The sequence below is a fragment of the Loxodonta africana genome, chromosome 22 (assembly GCF_030014295.1).
Source record: "Loxodonta africana isolate mLoxAfr1 chromosome 22, mLoxAfr1.hap2, whole genome shotgun sequence".
Classification (NCBI taxonomy): domain Eukaryota; kingdom Metazoa; phylum Chordata; class Mammalia; order Proboscidea; family Elephantidae; genus Loxodonta; species Loxodonta africana.
This window is the reverse complement of record NC_087363.1, coordinates 65,545,407-65,572,147: the sequence shown is the minus strand read 5'-3', so window position 1 is coordinate 65,572,147 and position 26,741 is coordinate 65,545,407. Positions and strand designations below refer to the sequence as shown.

General features: G+C 40.9%; 1 protein-coding gene across 2 annotated transcripts in view; it reads left to right on the top strand.

Annotated features, from left to right (window-relative positions):
- The first annotated feature begins 306 nt into the window (after window positions 1–306).
- The window catches only part of RHEB (Ras homolog, mTORC1 binding), a 71,515-nt gene continuing 45,080 nt past the window's right edge, over window positions 307–26,741 (top strand). Inside the window, exon 1 of one of the 2 annotated variants that reach the window (XM_010590084.2) lies at window positions 307–451. In XM_010590084.2, coding sequence (XP_010588386.1) covers window positions 400–451 — 52 coding nt within the window. In that variant the 5' untranslated portion in view covers window positions 307–399. Of the gene's footprint in view, window positions 452–12,631; window positions 12,681–26,741 lie in introns of those variants that run through there. The other variant, XM_064275059.1, reaches the window with a different exon arrangement.

Sequence of the window (26,741 nt, the reverse complement as noted above, 5' to 3'; positions counted from 1 at the left end):
ATTAGTAAGCGGCGGAAGACGGTGGGTGGGTAATGACGCAGCGAGTTTAAGTCGTGACTTTTCCGGGGGAAATTCGGCGTCCCTTTTCTCCCTTTAAAGTAAAGCGCACCCCGCACGCAGCCGCCTGACTTTTCCGGAGGAGGCGGGCGGGGCGACAAGCGGCGCCGTGACGGCAGCCGCCGGGGCCAGCGGGTGGTCACGTGTGCGCGCGGCGGGGCGGGGCGCGCGGTCGGTTCCGGGCGGTTGGAGTGAGGGCCCGGCGGGAGAGAGCGCGAGAGCCGCCGCCGCCGCCGCGCCCTGTATGTGGCTCCCAGCCGCCGCCGCCGCCGCCCAGAGCAGCAGCTGCACGAGCCGCCGCCGCGGGTGGTGAGGTTCGGGCCGGGCTGGGAGGCAGAGAAGATGCCGCAGTCCAAGTCCCGGAAGATCGCCATCCTGGGCTACCGGTCTGTGGGTGAGTGCCGCCGGGCGGGGCGCCTCCTCGGGCCTGTGGGGCCTGCCAAGTTGGGGCCGGCGCCGCCATGTGCGGGCGGGCGGGCGGGCGGGCCGCGCCGCGCGTTTCACAACCAGGCGGCCCGCGGCGCCCACCATTTTGAGCGGAGGTAGCGGCCGGCGGCGCCTCCGGGGACACGGGCGTCGCTGGCCGCGGGGGCTCGGGAGCCAGGCGGCTGCGGGGCGGCGCCGCCTGGGCGCGGCGGACAGGTGGCGGCCTGGGCGGCAGAAGGGGCAGCGGGTGACATGGAGCAGGAGGGGCGTGCAGGGCGCGGGGCGTGCGGGAGAGGTTCGGAGGGGTGCTGGGCGGGAAGGAGAGGGAGGCTTTCCTGGTGCGAGTCTGAGGCCGAGATGGGCGTTCATTGGCTGCTCTGCCGGACCGTGTTGCAGGGCGCTTCCACAAGGAAGGAGTCACACCTGTCTCTCTGAACCTTTTAGCTGCAAGCTCTTTTGGTCATTGCTGGTAGTCTTTAAGAAAAATAAAAAAGAGTGAGGAATGTTAACAAAGGAAACAGCACCTTGGGTTCTATCTGTGCTGAACATAAACCTTTTAGAGAAAGCTAGGGATTTAAGGACGTTTGGCTACAGAGGGCCAGTTTCCTACTGAAGAAACCTGGAAGAGCTGTCATAGGTAGTGCTTCGGAAGCCCTCTAGATACTGTCAGCGGCCAAAATAGGGAGGTAAAGAAAAAGAGATTGCTGCTCTTTTGGTGTCCTATATTTCTTCGGGAAAAAATAAGGTCAGGTACTTATAACCAGGTTGTTGAAGTGATTAAAAAGTTTTTTTCAAAGACTGACATACATTTGAAATAGTTCCTGGCAGTTGCCTTTTTGCTGAATAGAGGTGGTCTGTGGTTGGGTGGGGAGTAGACAGGGTGTCAGAAAACGAATAGGTTCCTGTCGTTATGAGAAAACAATGGTTGAAATTAACCATGCATCAGATTGAGTATTGTTTTTGACAACCAGAAACATGGAGAAATTACGTTTATCTTTTCGTGTTTCTGTAGAAGAAAAGGGAGAGCTTGAAGTCTGTAGCGATTGCAGAAAGAGGTAACAACTGCGATAGTAAAGCTTGTAACTGCGCGCTCATTGGGTGAACTCGCTAGCCACGCTTTCTGTTCTGCTTCCTCGCCTCCGTTTTCCACCGCCACTGCCAGTGTCTGTGCTCTTTGACCAAGATCAGCTACAACATGACATGCTTACTCATCCTTTTATCATCCCTCTACGTCAGAGTGTTTGGGGGGCGGGATCACAAGAATGGGAGAAGAATCAGAGGCTGAAAGAAGCTTGTGTAGAGATATGGGTGCCTCTTGTGTGATGCAGCGCCAAGTCATAAGTACGTATGGGGGAAAGATAGGTGACAGCCTTGTTGTGTGCTGCCGAATAGGCTCCCACTCAGAGAGACCTTATGGACAAGAGAACATAAGGTGACAGCCATGACAGGTGTCAAATTGATTATCAGTTTGAATTTAAAGGCATCAGATTGAGGCTTTTCAAGTCACCAAATAGTCCACACCCCAAATGCCCATATGGAAAGAGGGATGCAACCTTTTTTGGAAGCCTGAACCCCACAGCTCTTGCTTCTTTCTCTCTGTTCTCTTTATTTCCTTCTGTGCCTTTTGAGGGGTGGGTCTGTGTCATATCCTATGTTAGTTGCTGTCGAGTTGATTCCAGCTCATGGCGACCACATGTCATGTGTGGGAAATAGAGCTTTCAAGGGTTTTCAAGGCTGTGACCTTTCCAGGGCAGATCTCCAGTCCTGTCTTCCAGGGTGACTCTGGGTGGGTTGGAACCACCAGTATTTCTGCTAGTAGTTGTGCACTTAACCGTTTCACCACCCAATCCAAAACAAAATCTGATGCCATCAAGTTGATTTCAACTCATAGTGACCCAATAGGATAGGGTAGAATTTCCCCATAGGGTTTCTAAGCCTGTAAATGTTAATCTTTATGAAGGCAGAGTGCCATAGCTTTCTCCAGCAGCTGGCGGGTTCAAACTGCCCACTTTTCGGTTAGCAGCAGAGTGCTTAACCACTTCTCCACCAGGGACTCCCATCCTATGTTGTCGTTGTTAGGTGCCCTCGAGTTAGTTCTGACTCGTAGTGACCTTCTGTACAACAGAACGAAACACTACCTATGTAAAAAATGTAATACCAACTAATTCAGGTAGTTGTTAGCTGTCGGCAAATCAGCCTTCCACTCATGGAGACCCTAGGCGCAACAGAACAATACCCGGTCCTAAACCATACCCAACAGGTTGCAGATCAGATCTTTGCCATCCATAGGGTTTTCACTGGCTGATTTTCAGATGTAGATTTCCAGACCTTTCTTCCTAGTCGGTCTTAGTCTGGAAGCTCCACTGAAACCTATTTAGCATCATAGCAACAGGAAAGCCTCCACTGACAGATGGATGGTTGCTACACATGAGGGGCATTGGCTGAGAATCAAACCTAGTCTCCTGCTTGGAAGGTGGGAATTCTGTCACTGAACCACCACTGCCCCCAGATAATCAAGTTACAGGTAACACCTACCTAGACTACCTGAATTCAAACTACCTAAGAGAATGGCCTGAAGATCCCTGCTTATTTACCACTTGAAATTTTTGGGATAGTGAGCCTAGTCAAGTAAATAAGTTTATGTCTGATTGAAATCCATTCTGCTTTATCTTTCTCTTAATCTGCGTCCTCTTAAAGACCCAGATGTAACAGGTCACCTCTCAGCCTTTTCACACATATTTAAACTCGTTTGTTACAGGACTGTGTTAAATTTATCTCAAGAGGGATAGAGTAAGTTTTAGTCTGTTTCCTATGCCCTCGGTACCTCATCTTTCTAGATCCTACTCCATTTTCTCTATTTTTAAGTGTAGTGATGATTAAAGTAAATAATACTTTGAAGAGGTTAAATTATTCCTGATCTTTGCATTCTGTTTTTAAATTACTTACCTTTATTATGAACCAGGAAATGTTATAATTTGTGGACTTTTTTTTTTTTTTTTTTTTACCAGCTTCAAAAAAGGAGGTAATTCCTTGATACCATGCACTAGCCATTCTTCAGAGATTCAGTGTGCAGACTTCTGGAAGCTCACTGACGTGTTTGCTTGCAAATGATGATATACTTGAGAAATTTTGAGTGCTTGTTTTTCTAGGCTGTGATATTTTGTGATCCTAAGCTGTTGAGTCAGCTTGACTGTGGGTAAAGGGTCAGAAAATGGCTCAGCTAGAAACCATACCTTTGTTTTAGTTAAATATCATGTACAACTTTGCCTAGTAGAATACTCGTCATCGTGACTTTGTCATGTCAAATTTATTTTAAAAGTTTACTTTCAGATAACAAATTCTGTGATGGGTTTAGTACTTTTCTGAGCATAATTCTGACCCGTAGTGACCCTATAGGACAGAGTAGAACTGCCCCGTAGGGTTTCCAGGGAGCGCCTGGTGCATTCGAACTGCTGACCTTTGGGTTAGCAGCTGAACTCTTAACCACTATGCCACAGGGTTTCCATATGTATGTATATGTATGTAAGTATATATGTATGTACGTGTGTACACATATATACATGATTCCCAGATAATTTATACAACTCTTTTTTTTCTTAAGTACTTTTCATGGTATTTATAGTGTTAAAATCTTTTAAGGACGCGTCACCTGTAACTCCATCTGGCTTTTCAGGGAGTGCTTTGTATTAATTGTTTTGGTGGTTGCCGAATGAACTCTCCTCCAAACGTTCCATTGTTTCTAGTACAACGAAGTAGTCCCGTGGTAGGAGGTAACTGAACTTAAGTTAAAGCTGTAGTGTCAGGTGGCTATCTTCAAATAAAATCTCGTACATCTTTTCCTGGGATCTTAGTACAGAGAACTTTGCTGGTCTAGTATACCGTTAGACTATAATCAAAAGCTTGTTTGCCGTACATAAGCCTCTGAGGTTAGCAAGAGGGAAGGGATCATTAAAAAAAAAAAAAAAAAAAAAACCCTTTGCCGTTATTAGGTCGATTCCAACTCGTAGCAACCCTGTAAGGAATGTGAAATGTCAGAAGAAAAAACAACCGTGCAGATCTTTTGGTAAAATGCATTTCAGCAGCAGTGACTCAAATTATTAACCTTGTCGAAATATTTTAGTAAGGAGGCTACATTCTTTGATTCAGAGACTTCATTGGAAAAGATGTCATTAAATATTTGGTTGTTCCCAATGGGACACAATCAAATCATGTTTTGATTTGATTTTTGATTGTCCTATCTTTTTTGAACACATTTCATTGAAAAATTGAAAGGTGAAAATACCATTTGCCATGTATAAAAATCTACCAGGAAGTGAAATTGTGTGTTCAGATGCTTAATAACGTTTTGATGTGTGCCTGTGGGGATATCCTGTGGCGGTCACTTTGAATCAGAGCACGAAGTTACTCGGTTTTATCGGTCTCATTCATTGTTCAGTACAAGGGAACAGTCATAGGTTGCATTCGTAATGGTGACTCACCGGTGCTGAATGTTATTTTGATGTCCACATAGTTATAGCTATACATATTTACCTTCTCCCGCTCAAAAAGAAACCCACACCCATTAGCAGCCACTTCCCATGCTCTTCTTCCCCTAGTCTCTGGTAACCACTAGTCTACTTTCTGTTGCTATGGATTTGCCTGTTCTGAACATTTCCTGCAGATGAATCATATAGCATGTGGCCTTTGGGGTCCTGGCATCTTTCACTTGGAGTGATGTTTTCCAGGTTCATTCATGTAGTGTGTATCAGTAGCTCCTCCCTTTTGTTTTCTTTGCTCAATAATATCCCAGTTTGTAAATACATTTACTTATATATGTATCAGTTGATGGATATTTGGGGGTTTTGTTTGTGCTTTAGGGGGGCTATTGTGAATAAGGAAAACCCTGGTGGCATAGTGATTAAGTGCTGTGGCTGCTAACCAAAGGGTTGGCAGTTTGAATCTGCCAAGCGCTCCTTGGAAACTCTGTGGGGCAGTTCTGCTCTGTCCTATAGGGTCGCTGAGTTGGAATCGACTCGCCGGCACTGGGTTTGGTTTTGGTTTTGGGTATTGTGAATAATGCTGCCATGAACATTTATGTGCAAGATTTTGTGTAGACATATTTTCAGTCCTTTTGGGTATATCCCTGGCTTCTGGGTCATATGGTAACTCTATGTTTAACGTTTAAAGGAACTGCCAAGCTGTTTTCCAGACTGGCTGCACCATTTTACGTTTACCAGCAGTGGGTGAGAGCTGCAGTTTCTTACATCCTCACCAACACTTGTCTTTTTTATTCCCACCATGCCTGTAGGTGTGAGGTGGTACCCCATTGTGGTTTTAATTTACATTCCTTGATGACTAATGATACTGAGCATCTTCTCATGTGCATTGTATCTTTTTTTAAGAAATGCCTACTTATTTCCTTTGCCCATTTTTCCACGTTTTTAAAAATTTTACTTTAAAACATATAACAAAAAAATTGCTATTACTGGTGGGAATGTAAAATGGTACTGCCACTGTAGAAAATAGTTTGTCAGCTCCTCAAAAAGTTGATCTTGGGACTGTCATATGACCCGGCAATCCCAGTCCTAGGTGTATACCCAGAAGAAGTGAAGGCAGGAATGAAAACAGAAACCTGTCTGTCATGGTTCGTTGCAGCACTCTTCACAGTAGCCAAAAGGTAGAAACAACTGAAACGTCCATGAACAGATGAACGGATAAACAAAATGTAGCGTGTACAGACAGTGTGATGGTGTTGTTAGGTGCTGTCCTGATACAAGTCACAACACGGATGAGCCTTGTATGCATTATGCTGAGCAAGGTAATCCTTTTGCAAACGGACAAATACTTTATGATCTCACTTACGTGAAATAAGCAGGTACATACAAACCAAAGATTATTAGTGGTTAGCAGCGTCGGGTGGGAGGGGGAAAGAGGAAGCTTTTGCTTGTGGGGGCGTCGAGGTTATGTTAATGGTGGTGTAATGATTTGGAAAAGGGTATTGATAATAGTTGTACAACATGAAGAGTGTAATCTGTGTCACTGAATTATACATGTAGAAATTGTTGAGTTGGCTCATGTTTATTGTATATATTTTCACCACAATAAATAAAAAAAAGAAAACCCCGTGGAGCACAGTTCTATTCTGACACACACGGGGTCACCACGAGTCAGAACCAACTTGACAGCAGCTGGTTTTGGTCTTTAAATGGTAATTCTGTGTTTAACTTTTCGATAAACCGTCAAATTGTTCTCCACAGCCCCCGCACCCTTGTACGTTTCCAGCAGCAGTGCGGGAGGGTTCCAGTTTTCTCTGCACCCTTGGCAACACTTTGAAGTCACTGTTTTTCTGATCATAACCATTCTAGTGGATGTGAGGTGGGATTTATCTCCTTGTGGTTTTTATTTGCATTTCTTTCGCCATGAGTCAGATCGACTCAACAACAATGGGTTGGTTTGTTTGTTTTTGGTTTAATGACTGAGTATGTTGAACATTTTTTCATACGCTTTATTGGGCATGTGGGCATCTTTGGAAAAATGTCTCGTTCAAGCTCTTTGTGCATTTTGTAGTTGGGTTGTCTTTTTGTTGTTGAGTTGTAGGAGTTCTTTATGTATTCTAGATATTAAACCTTTATCAGATACATAGTTTCTGAATATTTTCTGCCATTCTGTAGGTTATGTCTTCATTTTCTTGATAGAGTCCTTTGATGCACAAAAAATGTTTTGATGGAATCCAATTCATCAATTCTCTGTTACTCTTGCTTTTGGTGTTCCTTTGCCCATTTTTAATTGGGTAGTTTATTTTTTTATTGAGTTGTCGGGATTCTTTATTCTGATACTTGACTCTTATCAGATGTATGATTTGCAGGCGTGTTCTCCCATTCATTGGGGTTTTTCTTTTTATTTTCCCAATAGTGTTCTTTTTAGTTTTGATAAAGTCTTATTTTTTTTCTTTTGTCACTTGTGCTTTGAGTGTTACAGCTAAGAAACCATCCAAGGTCGTGTAGATTTAGTCCTATGTTTTTGTTTTTCTTTTTTCCCTAAGTACTTTATACTTTTAGCTTTTATATTTAGGTCTGTGGTCCATGGAAACCCTGGTAGCATAGTGGTTAACTGCTACGACTGCTAACCAAAAGGTTGGCATTTTGAATCTGTCAGGTGCTCCTTGGAAACTCTATGGGGCAGTTTCACTCTGTCCTATAGGATCTTTTTTTTTTTTTGTACAGTCACTATGAGTCGGAATCGACTCGACAGCCGTGGTTTTGGTTTGTGATCTATAGTATTTATGTACTTTATAATTTTTGTTTATGGAGTTAGGTAGTGATACAACTTCATTCTTTTGCATTTGAATATCAAGTTGTCCTAGCGCCATTTGCTTAAAAGACTATTTTTTCCTCATTGAATTCTCTTGGCACCCTTGTTGACATCAAGTGACCTTAAATGTATGGGTTTATTTCTGGACTTCCTGATCAGTTCTGTTGATCTGTGTGTCTAGCCTTATATCAGTAGCACATTATCTTGATTACTGTAGCTTTGTATCAAGTTTTGAAATCAGAAGTGTGAGCCCTTCAACTTTATTTTTTCATGATTGTTTTGGTTATTCTGGGTTCCTTGCCTCTCCATGTGAATTTTAGGATTAGCTTGTCAACTTCTGCCAAAGGGGGAGAGAAAAAAACAGCTGGAATTTTGATAGGATGTTTTACAATTTTGCGTCTCTTTAAGTGCCTGGTGTTCAAAACAGCTTAATTCTCATATCTGCTTCTGAATTCAGCCATCAGAAGACTTTTAGATGAACTGTATGAAGAAAATCCATCCTTAACAGATGTATTGTTGGAAAAGGAGAAGAATCTTAATAGTTGGTTTTTTTTTTCCAGATAATTGTGGATGTTGTTCTATGATAACTCACAAAAACTCCCAAGGGTGGTATCTTAAAGGTTAGTTGCCACATGGAATCGGAAATCATCTCAATGAATTTTTCCTACTCTGTTACATTAAATTCCATTAGCCTGCTTTGCACTTTGAATGGATCTTTCACCCATGCCCGATTTTGTAACATCACGCATTGGTCATTTGGGAAATACTGGATCACTGTTATGCAGATCTTCGCATGTTAACCTATTTCAGTATACAGATATTTTAAAAACACAGTTGTTAATGTTACCACCAGTCTCCTCAGAAAAGTCTTAAGTACTGAGAAGTTGTTAAACTCAGCATGAGTGGTACAAGTTTTCCAAAGTTCTGATTTCCTCTTAAGAGCTAGGATTTTATCACTGGCTACATACTATCGGTTTTATTTGCAGTGACAGTCTTGTTTCTTTCATGTCCAAGAGATTGTCAGCCGATACCCGCATTTGACATGATGGTAGTTTATCAGTCATTCTTACATGTAAAAATGGTGTGTCAGTGACTAGTTGAGATCACCCCTATGACAGCTGGGTACCTGCTTTTCTTGGAGAAAGAAGTGCTTTGCATGTACTTCCCATTTTGTCAAGCAAGAGCTTTCAAAAGACACGTACTCTGGATCATTTAATAAAATTGATGATTTTTACTGCGTCCTCAAGGACATTGTTAAGTGAAAATGGAATTGTCTGTTTTTACTGTTGAGTCCGTGGCAGTGAAAAATACAAGGACTAACCAGTACAGATTGTAACCACTCTCTTGATTCATGCTAAGGGTGCTGGCAGTTTTACTCACATTAGTGCAAATGTGAACATAATGAAAAAGACTGATATCCTAGTATCATTATGAAAATAGTTTTGACCTCACGAACCCTCTGGCCTATAGATGACCCTTCGAGAACCGTTAAACTATAGTGTGCAGAATCTTGCTATACTGCTTCTTACTGGTGTGCAGAATTGAATCCAGGGTGGCTGCCTCCTAGGTACTATCCGAGGAGATGTGTTTACTGCAGTCTTAAAAGGGCCTTCCAGGAGAGGCCATGTAACATTGTAAGAGACAAGGAGGATGGGGCAGGAAAGAACTTGGCATGGTTGAGAACTGAAAGAAGTGGAATGACGAGAACATGAGGTGGGAGAAGGAAATGAAGTTGGAAAAGTAGTCAAGAGCTGGCTTATGCAGTTCCTTGCAGGAACGTAAGGAAATCACTCATTCTGGTAGTAAGCAGTGAGTTACTGAAGGATTGAGATAGGTGTAACATCTAATTGCCTGTTGACTTGGCCTCTGATTGTGGTGCAGTTTTGGGTGAATCAGCTTTTGACTAGGTGACGATGAGGGTCCCAAAGATTAATAGACTCCCAAGGATGGCAGCTTACCTGGACCCATGTACTAATAATGTAGTTTTAGAATATAAGTACCAGGATGAAAAGCAGAGGGAGGGATTACATAAGTAAAAAATGGCAGTTTATCACAAAATGAGAAATAGCTGCCTTTACCTGTGATTATGTAAATCTAAGTGTACAACCCTTGTCTTAGTGTAGGGTTTAGAATAAGGAGTACATAACATGAAGATTGTCTGTGAGTGGGTGGTACTTAGTTATTTTTGAATAAATCAGAACTTGATGTGTACGTGGAAACCCTGGTGGCATAGTGGTTAAGTGCTACGGCTGCTAACCAAAGGATTGGCAGTTCGAATCCTCCAGGCGCTCCTTGGAAACTGTAGGAGGCAGTTCTCCTCCGTCCTATAGGGTCGCTATGAGTCAGAATCGACTCAACGGCAGAGGGTTTGGTTTTTGGTTTTGATGTGTACATGATTGTGCAAGGTAAAAAGCATTATGAAATCTAGTGATCACAATTTGTAAGAACCTTTATATTTAGTTCCAGTTCATTATGAAGTACTGAATTCTTAACAATCAACGGTTATAGTACTTACCGTCTACCTTAAAATCAAACTGTTAACTGTCAGAATACAAACCACTGGATACCTTAACATGAATTGATTGATTTAGAAATAATAACAGTATCTCAAACACAAAGGCCCTGAAATGATTGTTTTAGTATTTCAGTATTCTTAAGTGTGTGTTGGGCTTGTGATTAAAAATATAAAAAAAAAAGTTTCATGTAGCATATTGAAATTTGAAATCTAAATTTGTGTTATGTTAGAACAGGAAGTGCTAGAAGCATTTTGTTGAGCTCCAAGGCAGTTTAAAGCAGGGTGATTTAAGGATACTGACAGAATTAACTCCCAGATATTCTGCTTCCTGGATTTGTGTCTTTTTTGTTGTCAAGCTTAACCATAATATAATTGGTTTCCCCCAGACCTTTCTCCTTATGCTCCCATTCCTTTTTCTTTGTTCTTACTTGTTTGCAAAAAGACCCCTCAGTCTTCCTACAAACAGAAATTGACATTTTAACAAGATTTATGTTCCTGCTTTTTGCAAGATTAAAAATTGAATGTTAGCTACGTGTCTTTATGGTAAATAATTTGTGACATGGGATGAAAATACTGGCTTTTTAAGTTAACGTAGTTTTATGAAATGAAAACACTTAGAAGACTCTATGTATGTCTTAGATATAAGTACATCTGGCTGATATTTTGAAACCTGGATCATGTCTGAAATTTAAAGAGAATATTTTAAAATATTTTAGACTTCGAAGCCAGTACATTCTCTTGTGACCACTCAGTTCTGCTTTTGTAGCATGAAAGCAGCCATAGACAATACATAAAAGAATGAGTGTGGCTGTGTTTTGATAAAAGTTTATTTATAGACATTAAGATTTGAATTCCATATGATTTACACGTGTCACGAAATAGTCTTGATTTTTTTCAACTCTTCAAAGATACAAAAAGTATTTTTTGCTCATAGACTTGAATCTTCGTGTTACACTTTTATTTTCCTCAGTGGAATATATCTGGTAACACAGTGCTTGGTAATTGTAGCCGCTCAATAAGTATTTGAACGGAGGAGAAATTTTATGAACCAATTTTACTTATTCTCCATTTTGTCTTTGTCATTTAATAATAATTGCACCTTAATTTTTCCCCTCTTATTTTCTCTCCCAGTATCTATTTTTAAAAATTAGGGAGGGAGTGTGAGAAAGAATAAGATGATGTCAATTCTGCTTAACTCAAAGGAGCAAGTGAGATAATGCATGTGAAAATTTTGTAAAGTAAAACAGTGTCTCTTATAAGTTCTGGTAAAAAAAACTTAGATTATCTGCGTCCATGTCCTCATCTGACCCAATATGTGATAGGGATGTGAGGACGATTTATGCATATTAGAATCAGAGTGAGTGCTTTTCCAAAACACACATGAACTCCTTGTATACCCCTCTGTGATGAAATGAGTTCCTTTATGTGGTCTTTTGCCTGGGTTCTTTGGAAAACAGCTTGACAGGTTTTCCCCCCCAAGTCCTAAGGAGTTAACCTTTGCCTTAGTTTTCTACCCCAGAGGATTTGTTAACTTCTGTCCATTTTGCTTTTTGACATTTCCCAGTTAAGCTGTGAACAGCTTGATGGTTTGATACTTTTTCTCTAACCCAGGGCCAGCCTGCTCTGTGATTGGTCTATTTTATGCACCTTACAGGGATTGGTCAATATACTATAGACTATGCAAATGAAGTGACTGTGGTCAACTGAGGGGATTGGTCAGTTCATGGCTCCAATGGGTGGGTCATGCCTTGAAATTAACAAGGAGTTTGCTCTTATAATGCAGCCAACCCCAGAGAGGTTTCAGAGTACAAAAAGAAGAACAGGCAAGAGCGGTGAGAAGCAACAGAGGCGGGAAACTCCTAAAAGAGTTGTAACACAGATCAAAGGCTGTCATGCTGAAGACAGACCTGGAAGAGGCCCTGCGGCAGAGCCAGCTGTGACAGGCCCTCAAGGGACCCTGTGGGAGTGTCAGTGGTAAAGGCAGAAACCTGCTCCTAGGAGTGCAACGTAGAGAAATGAACAGAGCTGCTCCACTGGCTTTGAGCTGGGTCATTAAGCAGCAGAGAGGCTAATGGCAGGGAGGCCAAAGGCCTAGAGGCCTGCATGACTGAGAGGGGGCGTGCAAAGCCAAGAGGCGGCCTGTCCTGGGGTGGCTGAAGGGAAACCTGAAGGGCCAAGTGGGGGCATGCATGGCAGGAAGAAGTGCCTGCTGGCTTGGCTTGTGCTGCCGAGAAGAGCTGAGAGAGCTGTCCGTCCTGCACTGCAGAAGCCAGAGGTGTGCTCTTTGCTTCAGGGGAACCTTTCAGACTTTGCCTACATGCGTCCTGATCCTGTGTAGCCTGCCGATCCTGATGCCGTATGCCCTGTTACTTCATGAATAAACCACTTAACTGTAAGTATGGTTTGTGAGTCCTGTGAGATTTGTAGGGAGTTGCCAAACCTAAACCGGGGAGGAGTGCCGAGGGAGGGGAAGTGGCCGGTGTTGGAGATGATGTGGTAAAGCATCTTGGAGATTTTGGATATATTTGACCTCTGCCCCATAGGAGTTGACTTAATTCTGATTCCTGTATTTGAAATTATTCATATATCCCCTTTTAAAGTGAGAATGGTAAAGTAAGCTTTTCCTTCCCCCCAAAAAAAGATCCCCCCCCCCAGGGCAACAGCAACTAATCCTACCACTGACTGAACTACACTTTTCAAAAATACTATGTTTTAGGTGAAAGTTTACATAGCAAATTAGATTCCCATTCAAGAATTCATACACAGATGGTTATGTGACATTGGTTACAGTCCCTGCAGTGTGTCAGGAAAATCAACCATTTCCACCCACCTGCACCATTCCCATCCATTCAGTTTCCCTACTCCTCCCTCCTTGCCTTCTCATCTTTGCTTTTGGGTAAATGTAGACCATTTGTTCCCTTGTAGTTGATTGTTTAAAGGAGCACATTCCTCACAGATGTTATTGTTTATTTTATAGGCAAATCTGTTGCTTGGCTAAAAGGTGACGCAAGGTGAACTATACATTTTTACTTAAATGGATATGAGACCTTATGGAGAGGACTCATGGAGGGGAGAAGGCCCGGCCTTCCCAGATGAGTGTAGCACCTAGACAACCCACCAGCTAAAGGCAGCATAAGGAGTGACTACAATCCAGGCCAGCCGAGCTGAGCCCAGCCCTGATTCATGAACAAATAAAATGGTTGTTGATTTAAGCCACCAAGTGTTCTGGTAGTTTGTTACGTGTCGATGGATAATTGATGTTAAAAGGTAATGAAAACTCAAAGAAGTTGAAACATAAGGTTTACTCTGAGCAGTTATTCTGTATGCATATGGGAGACCATTCTAATTCCCCCAAAAAGCAGATGGTTCAAAGTAGACTGGTTATAATGAGGCTTATAAAGAGAAGAGGGAGAATAGGAGTAAGGTCAACCATTGGCTAATCTTAATTGATTGAACCCTGGCCTCTGTCTTTTACTGCTATCAGCTGATACCCAGTCACAAGATGGCCTTGGCCCTCCACCCACCTGCAGTCCTGATACAGTTTGAAATTTAAATTAAGTAAGCCTGGCTTCAAACGGAGGGGCCCTGGTGTTTGGCCGTTAAACAAAAGGTCGAATCCACCAGCTGCTCCTTGGAACCCTATGGGGCAGTTCTCCCGTGTCCTTTAGGGTCACTATGAGTCAGAATTGACCTGACAGCAACAGGTTTTTTTTTTGCTTCAAACAGGAAACAAAAAGATAAGCAACTTTGGGTGAAAAAAAAAGCTGCTGACAGGATTTGGTCAGAAATTTTTATGGTTAGTATTTGGTTTTGTGGGTAAGAAAAACCCTAAAATCAAAGTAAGATGTCTGTTACTAATTTTTCTCTTTGACATTGGAAACTAGTTTTTTGTGTGTTTTGGAGGTGTGTGCGCATGTGTGCTTGTATCTACTGATATTTTTATGTTACTGAGGCTTTAGCTGAAGTAGTTATTGTATGCCGTCCTCTTAAATTTCAGATCAATTTGTTATATATAATTATGAAAATGCTTTTCTTTTCCCGAGCGTATTATTTCTAAAGAGTGGTTACTAACAGTAGTACTACCAATAATGGTATTTATTGAGCATTTACTACATATCAGGTATTATGTATGTGTTTTCATTTAATCCTCACAGCCATTTTGTAAGGTAGTTTACTACTGTTACCCCCATTTTACAAATGAGGAAACGATCAAGAAAACTGCTGAACGTCGCATGACTAGTAATCACTGTGCTGTACTGCTTAGTAAAAAATAGTAAATGCCTTTTTTCCCTTCTATGGTTTTTTTTAATACTTTGTCTTTTTGTTAAAATCAGGTTTTTTGGGATATAACTTTATGTATCCATTTTAAGTATAGAGTTAGATGAGTTTTGACAAATTACTCAACTGTGTAACCCCAGTGAAAGTAAACATTTTCATCATCCCAAAGATTTCCTTTGTGCCCTTTTTAAGTCCATCCCTCCCATCCCAAACTGCCAGGCAACCACTGATCTGCTTTCTGTCACTGTGGATTAGTTTTTCCTGTTCTAAAATGTCACATAAATTGAATTATAATTATGTACTCTTTTTGTGTGGCTTCTTTCAATAATCATAATATTTTTGTGATTCATCTATGTCGTTGCATGTGTAAGTAATTTTTTAAATTGCCGATGAGCATTCCATCGTATGGCTGTACCATACCATAGTTTGTTTATCCGTTCACCTGTTGGTGGACATTTGGGTTGTTTACTATGAGTAAAGCTGTTACGAACTTCTGTGTATGTCTTTATGGACATACGGTCAAGGAATGCAATTGGTGGGTCCCATATATGGTAAGTGTATTTTTTTTTTTTTTTTTAAAGAACTACCAGACTTTTCCAAAGTATTTATCATTTTACACGTTTTTATCTTTAGCCATTCTGATGTGGTATCTCATGGTTTTGTTGGAATTTTCCCAGTGACTTATGTTGTTGGGAAACCCTGGTAGTGCAGTAGTTAAGAGCTACAGCTGCTAATCAAGAGGTCGGTGGTTCGAATCCAACAGGTGCTCCTTGGAAACTCTATGGGGGCAGTTCTACGCTGTCCGATAGGGTTTCTGTGAATCAGGTTTGGCTTTGGTTTTGGGTTATGTTTTGATTATCTTTTCACGAATCTGTTGGGTATTCATATATCTTCTCTTATGAATTGTTGGTGTCCGTTGCCTGTTACTGTGTTTTTTTAATTGAGTTTATATATTCTGAATATAAGTCCTTTCTCAGATATATATGTTGTGAATATTTTCTCCTAGTCTGTGGCTTCCATTTTCATTTTCCTGACAGTGTATTTCCAAGAACAGAAATTTGTAATTTTGGTGAAACCCAGTGTCTTAGTTTCTTAGTGCTGCTATAACAGAAATACCACAAGTAGGTGGCTTTGAGACAAACAAACTTATTTTCTCACAGTACAGGAAACTAGAAGTCAGAATTCAGGGTGCCAGCTCTAGGGGAAGGCTTTCTGTCGGCTCTGGGGGGAAGTCTTTGTCTCTTTTCAGCTTCAGTTCCTAGGTTCCTTGGCAATCTTCATGTGGGATGGGATCTGTCTTACCCCTTCTGTGCTTGCTCGATGCTGTGCCTAATTTCCTTTTGTACCTCAAAAGTGATTGCTTTAAGACACCTGACACTGATACCGTCTCGTTAACATAACAAAACTGTGTTCCAAAATGGGATTATAGCAACATATATAGGGGTTAGTATTCCAGCACATACTTTGAGGGGACAAAATTCAGTCCACGACACTCATCTTATCATTTTTTTGTGTGTATAGTTTGTATATTTTGTATCATATGTAAGAAACCTTTGCCCACGTAACGATCATGATTTCCTCATATGCTCCTAGAGGTTTTATAGCTTTAGCTTTTAAGTTTGGGTCTGTGATCCATTTTTAGCTCATTTTTGCTTGTGGTGTGAGGTAAGGATTAGGAGTTATTTTTTCAAATCTTGAGATACAATTTACGTATATTAAGATTTATCCCTTTTGGTGTACAGTTCAACGAGTTTTTATTTTTTATTATGCCTTAAGTGAAAGTTTACAATTCAAGTCAGTTTCTCATACAAAAACTTACACACATTGTAATACGATCCTAGTTGCTCTCCCTAGAATGTGACAGCACACTCTTTCTCTCCACCCTGTATTTCCCATGTCCATTCAACCTGCACCTGTCCTCCTCGGCCTTCTCATTTCGCCTCCAGACATGTGTCTACTTGAGCTAAGAAGCACACTCCTCACCAGTATCATTTTATGTCTTATAGTGCAGTGTAATCTTTGTCTGAAGAGTTGGCTTTGGGAGTGGTTTTAGTTTTGGGCTAACAGAGATTCTGGGTGCCCATGACTTCTGGGGTCCCTCCAGGTTCAGTCAGACCATTGAGTCTAGACTTTTAACTAGAATTTGAAGTCTGCATCCCACTTTTCTCCTGCACCATCAGGGATTCTCTGTAGTGTTCCCTGTCAGGGCAGTCATTGATGGTAGCCAGGCACCATCTAGTTCTAGCCTCAGGCTGATGAAGTCTCTGGTTTATGTGGTCCTTTCTTTTTCTTGGGCTCATAATTTCCTTGTGTCCTTGGTATTCTTCATTCTCCTTCGCTCCAGGTGGGTTGAGACCAATTGATGATGCATCTTAGATGGCTGCTTGGTAGCTTTTAAGACTCCAGACGCCAGTCACCATAGCGGGATGCAGAAAGTTTTCTTAATAGATTTTATTATGTCAGTTGGCTTAGATGTCCCCTGAAACCATGGTCCCCAGGCCCCCGCCCCTCCTACTCTGTCCCTCAAAGTATTTGGTTGCATTCAGGAAACTTACTAGCTTTTGGATTGGTGCAGTTATGCTGACTTCCTCTGTATTGTGTGTTGTCCTTCCTTCTCCTAAAATAATTGTTGTACACTATCTAATTAGTGAATACCCCCCTCTCCCTTCCTCCCCACCCTCATAACCATCAGAGAATGTTTTCTTCTGTGTTTAAACCTTTTGAGTTTTTATAATAGTAGTCTCATACCAATATTTGTGCTTTTGTAACTAATTTCGCTCAGCATAATAACTTTCAGATTCCTCTGTTATGAGATCTTTCAGGGATTCATCGTTATGTGGTATTCCATTGTGTGAATATACCATAATTTGTTTATCCATTCTTCTGTTGATGGGCACCTGGGTTGTTTCCATCTTTCTGCTGTTGTAAACAGTGCTGCAGTGAACGTGGGTGTACATATATCTGTGTGTGAAGGTTCTTATTTCTCTAGATATATTCCAAGGAGTGGGATTGCTGAATTGTATGGTAGTTCCATTTTTAGCTTTCTAAGGAGTGCCAAATTGATCTCCAAAGTGGTTGTACCATTTTATATTCCTACCAGCAGTGTGTAAGTGTTCCAGTCTCTCCACAACCTTTCCAACATTTATGATTTTGTGTTTTTTGGATTAGTGCCAGCCTTATTGGGGTGAGATGGTATCTCATTGTGGTTTTGATTTGCATTTCTCTAATGGTTAATAATCACGAGCATTTCCTCATGAATCTGGTAGCCCTCTGAATGTATTCTTTGATGAAGTGCCTATTCATATCCTTTACCCATTTTTTAATTGGGTTATTTTGTCTTCATGTTGTTGAGGTTTTGCAGTATCTTGTAGATTTTAGAGATTAGACATTGATAGGATTTGTTGTAGCCAAAAAATTTTTCCCAATCTGTACGTCCTCTTTTTACACTTCTAGTGAAGTCTTTGGATGAGCATAGGTGTTTCATTTTTAGGCGCTTCTGTTTATTTAGTTTCTCTTCTGGTGTTTGTGCATTTTTAGTAATGTTTTGTATACTGTTTATGCTATGTATTAGGGCTCCTAGCATTGTCCCTGTTTTCTCTTCCATGATCTTTATTGTTTTAGATTTTATATTTAGGTCTTTGATCCATTTTGAGTTAGTTTTTGTGCATCGTGTGAGCTGTGGGTCTTGTTTCATTTCTTTGCAGAGGGATATCCAGCTATACCAGCACCATTTGTTTAAAGAGACTGTGTTTTTCCCATTTAATGGACTTAGGGCCTTTGTCAAATATCAGCTGCTCATATGTGAATGGATTTATGTCTGGATTCTCAATTCTGTTCCATTGGTCTATATATCTGTTGTTGTACCAGTACCAGACTGTTTTCACTACTGTGGCGGTATAATAGGTTTTAAAATCAGGTAGTGTGAGGCCTCCTACTTTGTTGTTTTTTTTTTTTTTTTTTTCCAGTAATGCTTTATTTATCCAGAGCCTCTTTCCCTTCCATATGAAGTTGGTGATTTGTTTCTCCATCTCATTAAAGAATGCCATTGGAGTTTAGATCAGGATCTCATCGTATGTGTAGATCGCTTTGGGTAGAATAGACTTTTTCACAATGTTGAGTCTTCGTATCCATGAACAAGGTGTGTTTTTCACTTTTGTAGGTCTCTCTTGGTTTCTTGCAGTAGCGTCTTGTAGTTTTCTTTGTATACTTCTCTTAAGTCTCTGGTTAGATTTACTCCTAAGTATTTTATTTTCTTGGGTGCTGTTGTAAATGGTATTGATTTGGTGATTTCCTCTTCAATGTTCTCTTTGTTGTTGTAGAGGAATCCAACTGATTTTTGTGTGTTTATCGTAGTTTGATGCTTTGCTTAAACCTTCTATTAGTTCCAGTAGTTTTCTTGTGGATTCTTTGGGATTTTCTGTATATAAGATCATATCATCTGCAAGTAGAGACACTTCTACTTTTTCCATACGAATTTGGACGCCTTTTATTTCTTTTTGTAGCCTAATTGCTCTGGCTATGATCTGAAGCACAGTGTCGAATAAGAGTGATTGATTATAAAGGGCATCCTTGTCTGGTTCCTGTTCTCAAGGGGAAGGCTTTCAGACTCCATTTAGGATGATGTTGGCTGTTGGCTTTGTGTAAATACCCTTTATTATGCTGCGCAAGTTCCCTTCTATTCCTAGTTTGCTGAGAGCTTTTATCATGAATGGGTGTTGGACTTTGTCAGATGCCTTTTCTGCATCAATTGATAAGATCATGTGGTTCTTGTCTTTCGTTTTGTTTATGTGGTGGGTTACATTGATTGTTTTTCCAATGTCAAACCATCCCAGCATACCTGGTATGAATCCCACTTGGTCATGATGAATTTTTTTTTTTTTTATATGTTGTTGAATTCTGTTGACTAGAATTTTGTTGAGGATTGTGTCTAAGCTCATAAGGGATGTTGGTCTTCAATTTTCTTTTGGGGTATCTTTACCTGGTTTTGGTGTTAGGGTTATGCTGGCTTCATAGAATGAGTTTGGGAGTATTCCATCCTTTTCTTTGCTCTGAAATACCTTTAGTAGTGGTGGTGTTACCTCTTCTTTGCAAGTTTGGTGGAATTCTCCAGGGAAGTCGTCAAGGCCAGGGCTTTTTTTTTTTCCGGGAGTTTTTAAATTATCTTTTCAATTTCTTCATTTATTATGGGTTTATTTAGTTGTTCTACTTTTGTATTTAGGTAGGTAGTGTGTTTCTAGAAAGTTGTCTATTCCTCTAAGTTTTCAAATTTGTTAGAGTACAGTTTTCCACAGTATTCTGTTACAGTTCTTTTAATTTCAGTTTAGTCTGTTGTAATACTGCCCATCTTATTTCTTATTTGAGTTATTTGCCTCCTCACCTGTTTTTGTTAGTTTGGGCAGTGGCTTACCGATTTTACTGATCTTTTAAAAGGACTAGCCTTTGGTCTTGTTAACTCTTTCAGTTGTTTTTCTATTCTCTACTTCATTTAATTCTCCTCTAATTTTTATTATTTCCTTTCTTCTGGTGCCCGAGGGCTTCTTTTGCTGTTCTCTTTCTATTTATTCAAGTTGTAGAGTTAATTCTTTGATATTGGCCCTTTCTTCCTTTTGAATGAGTGCTTTTATTGCTATAAATGGACCTCTGAGCGCTGTTTTTGCTGTGTCCCAAAGGTTCTGGTAGGATGCATTTTCATTCTGATTTGATTCTATAAATTTCTTTATTCCATTCTTAATTTCTTCCATAACCCAATAGTTTTTTAGCAAGGTGTTGTTCAGTCTCCATGTGTTTGATTCTTTTTCCTTCCTTTTTCTGTTATTGGTTTCTACTTTTATGGCTTTATGGTCAGAAAAGATGCTTTGTAGTATTTTGATGTTTTGGATCCTGTTAAGGCTTGCTTTATGGCCTAATATATAGTCTCTTTGGAGAATGTTCCATGTGTTGGAAAATAAAGTATATGTGGCTGCTGTTGGGTGGAATGATCTGTGTATATCTGTGAGGTTAAGTTGTTTGATTGTGGCATTTAAATCTTCTGTGTCTTTATTGAGCTTCTTTCTGGATGTCCCATCCTTCACAGAAAGTGGTGTGTTCAAGTCTCCTACTATCGTTGTGGAGCTGTCTTTTTCTCTTTTCAGTGCTGTTAGAGTTTGTTTTATGTATTTTGAAGCTCTGTCGTTGGATGTGTAAAGACTAAAGTCTATTTTGTCAGAAATTAATATTGCCACTCCTGCTGTTTTTTGATTGTTGTTTGCTTGGTACATATTTTTCCATCCTTTTGAGTTTTAGTTTGTGTCTTTAAGGTATGTCTCTTGTAGGCATCATGTAGATGGATCATGTTTTTTAATCCATTCCGCCACTCTCTGCCTCTTTATTGGTGCATTTAGTTCATTTACATTCAACGTAATTATGGGTGGGTATGAGTTTGGTGCTGTCATTTTGATGACTTTTTTTGTGTGTTGACAGTTTGTTCCATTTAATTTTCTGTGCTGAGTTGTTTTTCTTCACGTGTTTTCTTTTCCTCTTTTTCATTGTTGTTGATTTTGTATTTACTGAGTCTTTATGTTTTCCTTGCTTTTGTTTTGATGTGCAGAATTGTTAATTTCCTTTGTGGTTACCTTAATATTTACCGCTATTTTTCTAAGTTTAATCCAATCTTTTTTCTTTATATCGCCTTGACTTTCTCTCCATGTGAAAGGTCTATGACTACATTTTTTAGTCCCGCTTTCTTGTTTTAATGTTGTCATCTAATGATGTCTCTGTTTCCCTGTTCTGAGCGTTTTAGCTTTAATTCATTTTTGTGATTTCCATATTTAGATTGATATCTGGTTGCTCAGTCTTGTGTTCTAGTTTTTGGCTGTTAGCTTTTAAGTTTGGGTCTGTGATTTTCTAACCAGAAGACTTCCTTTAGTATTTCTTGTAATTTTGGTTTGGTTTTTGCAAAGTCCCTAAACTTCTGTTTGTCTGGAAATGTCCTAATTTCGCCATCATATTCCAGAGACAGGTTTGTTGGAAATACCATTCTTGGCTGGCAGTTTTTTTCCTTCAGGGTTTTATGTATGTCATCCCATTGTCTTCTTGCTTGCTTGGTTTCTGCTGAGTAGTCCAAACTTAGTTTTATTGACTGTCCTTTTTAGGTAACTTTTTGTTTATCCCTTTTTTTTTTTTTTTCCCTTAAAATTCTCTGTTTATCTTTGGTTTTGGCAACTGTGATTATAATATATCTTGGTGACCTTCTTTTGGGATCTACCTTGTGTAGGATTCGACGAGCATCTTGGATAGATATCTTCTCATCTTTCACGATACTAGGGAAGTTTCCTGCCAACTAAACTTCAACAGTTCTCGCAGTATTTTCTGTTATCCTCCCCGCTTGTTCTAGTACTCCAGTCACTCCTAGGTTATTCTTCTTGATAGAGTCCCACATAATTCTTAGGGTTTCTTCATTTTTTTTAATTCTTTTATCTGATTTTTCCTCAAATGTGTTGGTGCCAAGTTCTTTATCTTCAGTCTCACTAATTCTGACTTCCTTTGCCTCAGTTCTGCTCTTAGGACTTTCTATTCAGTTGTCTAAATCTGAAATTTTTTGTTCATCTTCTGAATTTCTGTTTGCTGTCCCTGTATGGATTCTTGTAGCCTATTTGTCATACTGCTCTTGTCTAATCTGCATAAGTTTCTCTCATGCTTTGTCTGTGTGCTGCTTGGCTTGTCCTGCATTTTACCTGATCTCCTGAAGAGTTCTATTTATTAATCTTTTGTATTCTACCTCCAGTAATCCAGGAAGTTCTCTTCCTCTGGAAGATTTCTTGATTTTTTTTGTTTTAGGAGCTAGCTGAAGCTATCGTGGTCTGCCTCTTTATGTGATTTGATATTGAGTCTTGTCTCTGAGCCATGATTATATTTATGTTTGCTTACTGTGTCCTAGCTTCTTGTTTTGATGTGCCCAAATAGGCTGCCTGAGTGAGCTAGTTTGATTATTGGCACCTTTGAAGCTCTAACATCCTGTTCCCAAGTAGCTAGATCTGTTCACCCTGTATGTGAGCACAGGAGTTCATTCACTTTTCTTGTATGGATTCAGGTAAGGGGTCCAGGTAGTCAGTCACCAATTGTGTGGTGCAGATTGTCACATACAGTCCTAGATGAGCAAGGGTGATTGGTGTAGGCACAGGTATCAGGGTGCAGTAGGGTATCACGCACCGAGCAGGGCTTACAACCACCCCTGAGAGTGTGTGAGGAAAGTGTGTCCCTGTTCCCTAGAGTGCATAGGTGGATGGGTTTTGCAGCTGGGCTATGGGCACCCAGTACTGTTGGCTGTAAGGACTGGGAGGCACCACTTATTCTTGGACCTGTCGTGGATGGGTAGGTATCGTGGGTGGAGCCACCAGTCCTCAGGCCTCTGTTGTGGGTAGGTGAGAACCCTGCTTAATAGGCAGAGCGGTGTCAAATATCACGAACCTGCCTCTCCACCATGTAGCTGAAACAGTTGAAGTTAGACTTCAGGTATATACCCTGCTGTACTGTGCTAATGAGGGTCTACACTGTTGAAATGGGCCCACACAGGTCTATGCAGGGGTGAAAGGCATTCAGAGTTTATGAACCCCTTATGCCTGTGCCTAGGCGAAGGAGCTGTTTGTGCCCTGAGTTCCCAGCTTAGTGGAGCTGGCAGATTATTTTTTCCCCATTTGTTAATTTGTTCCCACCCCAAGGCCAGGGAATGGCTCAGGGCGAGTGCAGGGCCCTTCTTCTGGGCGAGGCGATGCAGCCAGCTGGGACTCAGTGCAGAGTGGGAAGGTAGTAGGTAAGTGGGAGAGAGGTTTTTTCTGAAGGTGTATTTTTGGATCCGCGAGGTAGGTTAAATGCAGGTACTTACCTGTTTGCTGATTGAGGGCTGCTGCTCACTTGTTCTGGAGGGTTGAGTAGACTCTCTGCTGCTCGTTCTCTCCTAATGTGGAAAATGTCTCCAGATTGCCACTGCTTGGCTGAAGGCACTCGCGTCAGCTGAATTGGCTTGCGGGGTGCTGGTTCCCGCCAGGTCAGGTCTGGCAACTCCTCGCTGCTTCTGAACCGTTTCTACCACCCCTTGCTGCTCAGTCAGATTTCTCAACTTTACGTTATGATGTTCAGGGCTCCTTGCTTGTCATATATAATTGATCCGCTTGTTTTTTCGGGTCTTTGTTGTAAGAGGGACTTCAGGAAGCATCTGACTACTCTGCCTTTTTGACCCCATCTTTCTCAATGACTTTTAACAAACACATGGAGCTGTATAATCACAATCACAAACAGGGTATAGAACAATTCTGTCCTGATGATGAGTCCAAAGTAAGCAAGTCGAAATCTCCCAGTCATTGCTTCTAAGGAACAGTCTGGTTATATTTCTTTTAAGACTGTTTTGTTTGTTATTTTGGTGGTCCCCAATATATTCATCTTTCTTTGCCAGCACCACAGTTTGAATGCATCAGTTATTCTTTCATTATCTAACTTTTGCATGCATGTGGGGCAATTGAAAAGATCATGGCTTAGGGCAGATGTACCTTAGTCATCATAGTGTGACAACTTTGCTTTTTAACAAAACTGTAAAGAGATCTTTGCAGTAGATTTGCCCGGTGCAGTCAGCCATTTGATTTCTTGACTGCTGTTTCCATGGCTGTAGATTCTTGATCCAAGTAGAATGAAAGCGCTGACAACTTCAATTTCCTCTCCATTTAGCATGCTGCTTTTTGGTCCACTTGGGAGGATTTTTGTTTTCTTCACATTTAGGTTTAATTCATACTGAAGGTCTTTGAACTTCATCAGTAGTGTTTCAAGTTGTCTTCATTGTCAGCAGGCAAGGTCGTATCATCTGCATATTGCAGATTGTTAATGAGTCTTCCTCCATCCCTGACGCTGCATTCTTCGTATAGTCCGGCTTCTCAGATTATTTGTTTAGCATACAGATTGAATAAGTAGGAATACAACTCTGTCGCACACCTTTTCCAATTTTGAACCATGCAGTATCCCCTTGTTCTGTTCGAATGATTCCCTTTTGATGCATGTACAGATTCCACATGAGCACAATTAAGTGTTGTGAAATTCCCGTTCTTTGCAGTGTTATCCGTAATTTGTCATGATCTACACAGTCAAATGCTTTTCGCAGTCAGTAAAACTCAGGTAAACATCTTTCTGGTATTTTCTCCTTTCAGCCAAGATACATCTGACGTCAGTAGTGATAGCCCTTGTTCTGTGTCCTCCTCTGAATCCAGCCTGAATTCTTCACAGTTCTTGTTGATGTATGGCTGCAGTTGTTTGTAAATTATCTTCAGAATTTTGCTAGTATGTGATATTAATGATATTGTTTGATAATTTCTGCGTTCCATTTGATTGCCTTTCTTTGGAATGGGCAGGAATATGGATCTCTGCCAATTGGTTGGAAAATCCTGTAAATCAATTAAAAAAAAAAACATTGCTTTTGAAATAGATTCTGACTCTTAGCGACCTTACGGAGCAGAGTAGGACTGCCCCATAGGGTTTCCAATGAGTGGCTGGTGGATTTGAACTGCCGGCGTTTTGGTTAGCAGCTGAGCTCTTAACCACTGCACCACTAAGAGCTCCTCAAAAACATAGGTCTTCGTAAAAGGAATAAGCATCAGAGATGCCTTCTAGGAACTCACCTGAGTGATCCGCATAAGAAGATCATGACTTTTAATGGTTATCTGTTATGGTAATCTAGCAGCCATCTGTCTGTTGTACTGTGGTGACTTAAGTGTTGCTGTGACGATGGATGCTATGCCACCAGTTATTTATTTCAAATACCAGCAGCGTCACCCATGGTGTACAGGTTTCAGTAGTGCTTCCAGACTGAAACAGACGAGGAAGAAAAGCCTAGCTATCTACTTGAGAAAATTAGCGAGTGAAAACCTTAAGGATCACGACAGAGCATTGTCTGACTTAATTGCTTTGGACTCGGCATCAGAATGGATCAATTGCTGAAGGAAAACATCATGTTTGGTGAAGTAGAGTGCCAGTGAGGGCAAGGGAGACCTTTGGTGAGATTGTTTCAATTGCTGCAACGATGGACTCCAACATGCAGACCATCACAAGGAAGGTGTAGGAACAGGCAATTTGTGTTCACTTGTACATAAGATTGCCATGAGCTGGAGTCAGCCTGTTGGCAGTTATATCTTTATTATAATAATGCAATTAATAATATTGTAATCAATTAGGATGTTTTTGACTGCATATTAACTTTATACTGGCTTAAAGGAGCCCTGGTGGCACAGTGATTAAAGCGCTCAGCAGCTCACCGAAATGTCTGCAGTTTGAACCTGCCAGCCCTCCATGGGAAAAACGTGGCAGCCAGCTTCCATAAAGATTACAGCCTTGGAAGCCCTGTGGGGGCAGTTCTATTCTGCCACACGGGGCTGTTATGAATCGGAATCGACTCCACAGCAGCAGGTTATACTGGGTTAAACAGTAAGGCCTTACTAACTTATATAATGGAAAACTAGAGATTGACTGGGTACTTGGCCAACTCAAGGACCCAGGTTGTTTCCATCTCTCTATTCTGTCATCCTTGACATTGGTTTAAGGCAAGCTTTTCAAACGTTGGGTACATTAGAGTCACCTGGGGGGGGCTTTTAAAAATCCCAACATAACTGGATATTATGCAGATTGAAATAAGTCAGTCACAAAAAGACAAATAATGTCGGATCTTACTGTTATAATAATAATTTAAAAAAAAAATTGTTCGGTGCTGTTGAGATGATTCTGACTCATAGCGACCCTGTGTATGACAGAATGAAGCACTGTTGAGTCCTGCACCATTCTTATAATCCTTGCTATGTTTGACCAAATTGTTGCAGCCACTGTGTCAGTCCATCTCCTTGAGGGTCTTCTTGTTTTTCTCTGACCCTCTACTTTCCCAAGCATGATGTCCTTCTCTAGGGATTCGTCCTTCCTGTTAACATATCCAGAGTACCTAAATGAAGTCTTGCCATTCTCCCTTCTAAGTAATATCCTGGCTGTACTTCTTTCAAGACAGACTTGTTACTTCTTCTGACAGTCAGTGGTATATGCAATATTCTTCGCCAGCACTAGAATTGAAAGGCATCGACTCTGTATCTTCCTCATTCATTGTCCAGGTTTCGCATTCATATGAGACAACTGAAAATGCCTTGGCTTGGGTCAGGCACACCTTAGCCCTCAAAGT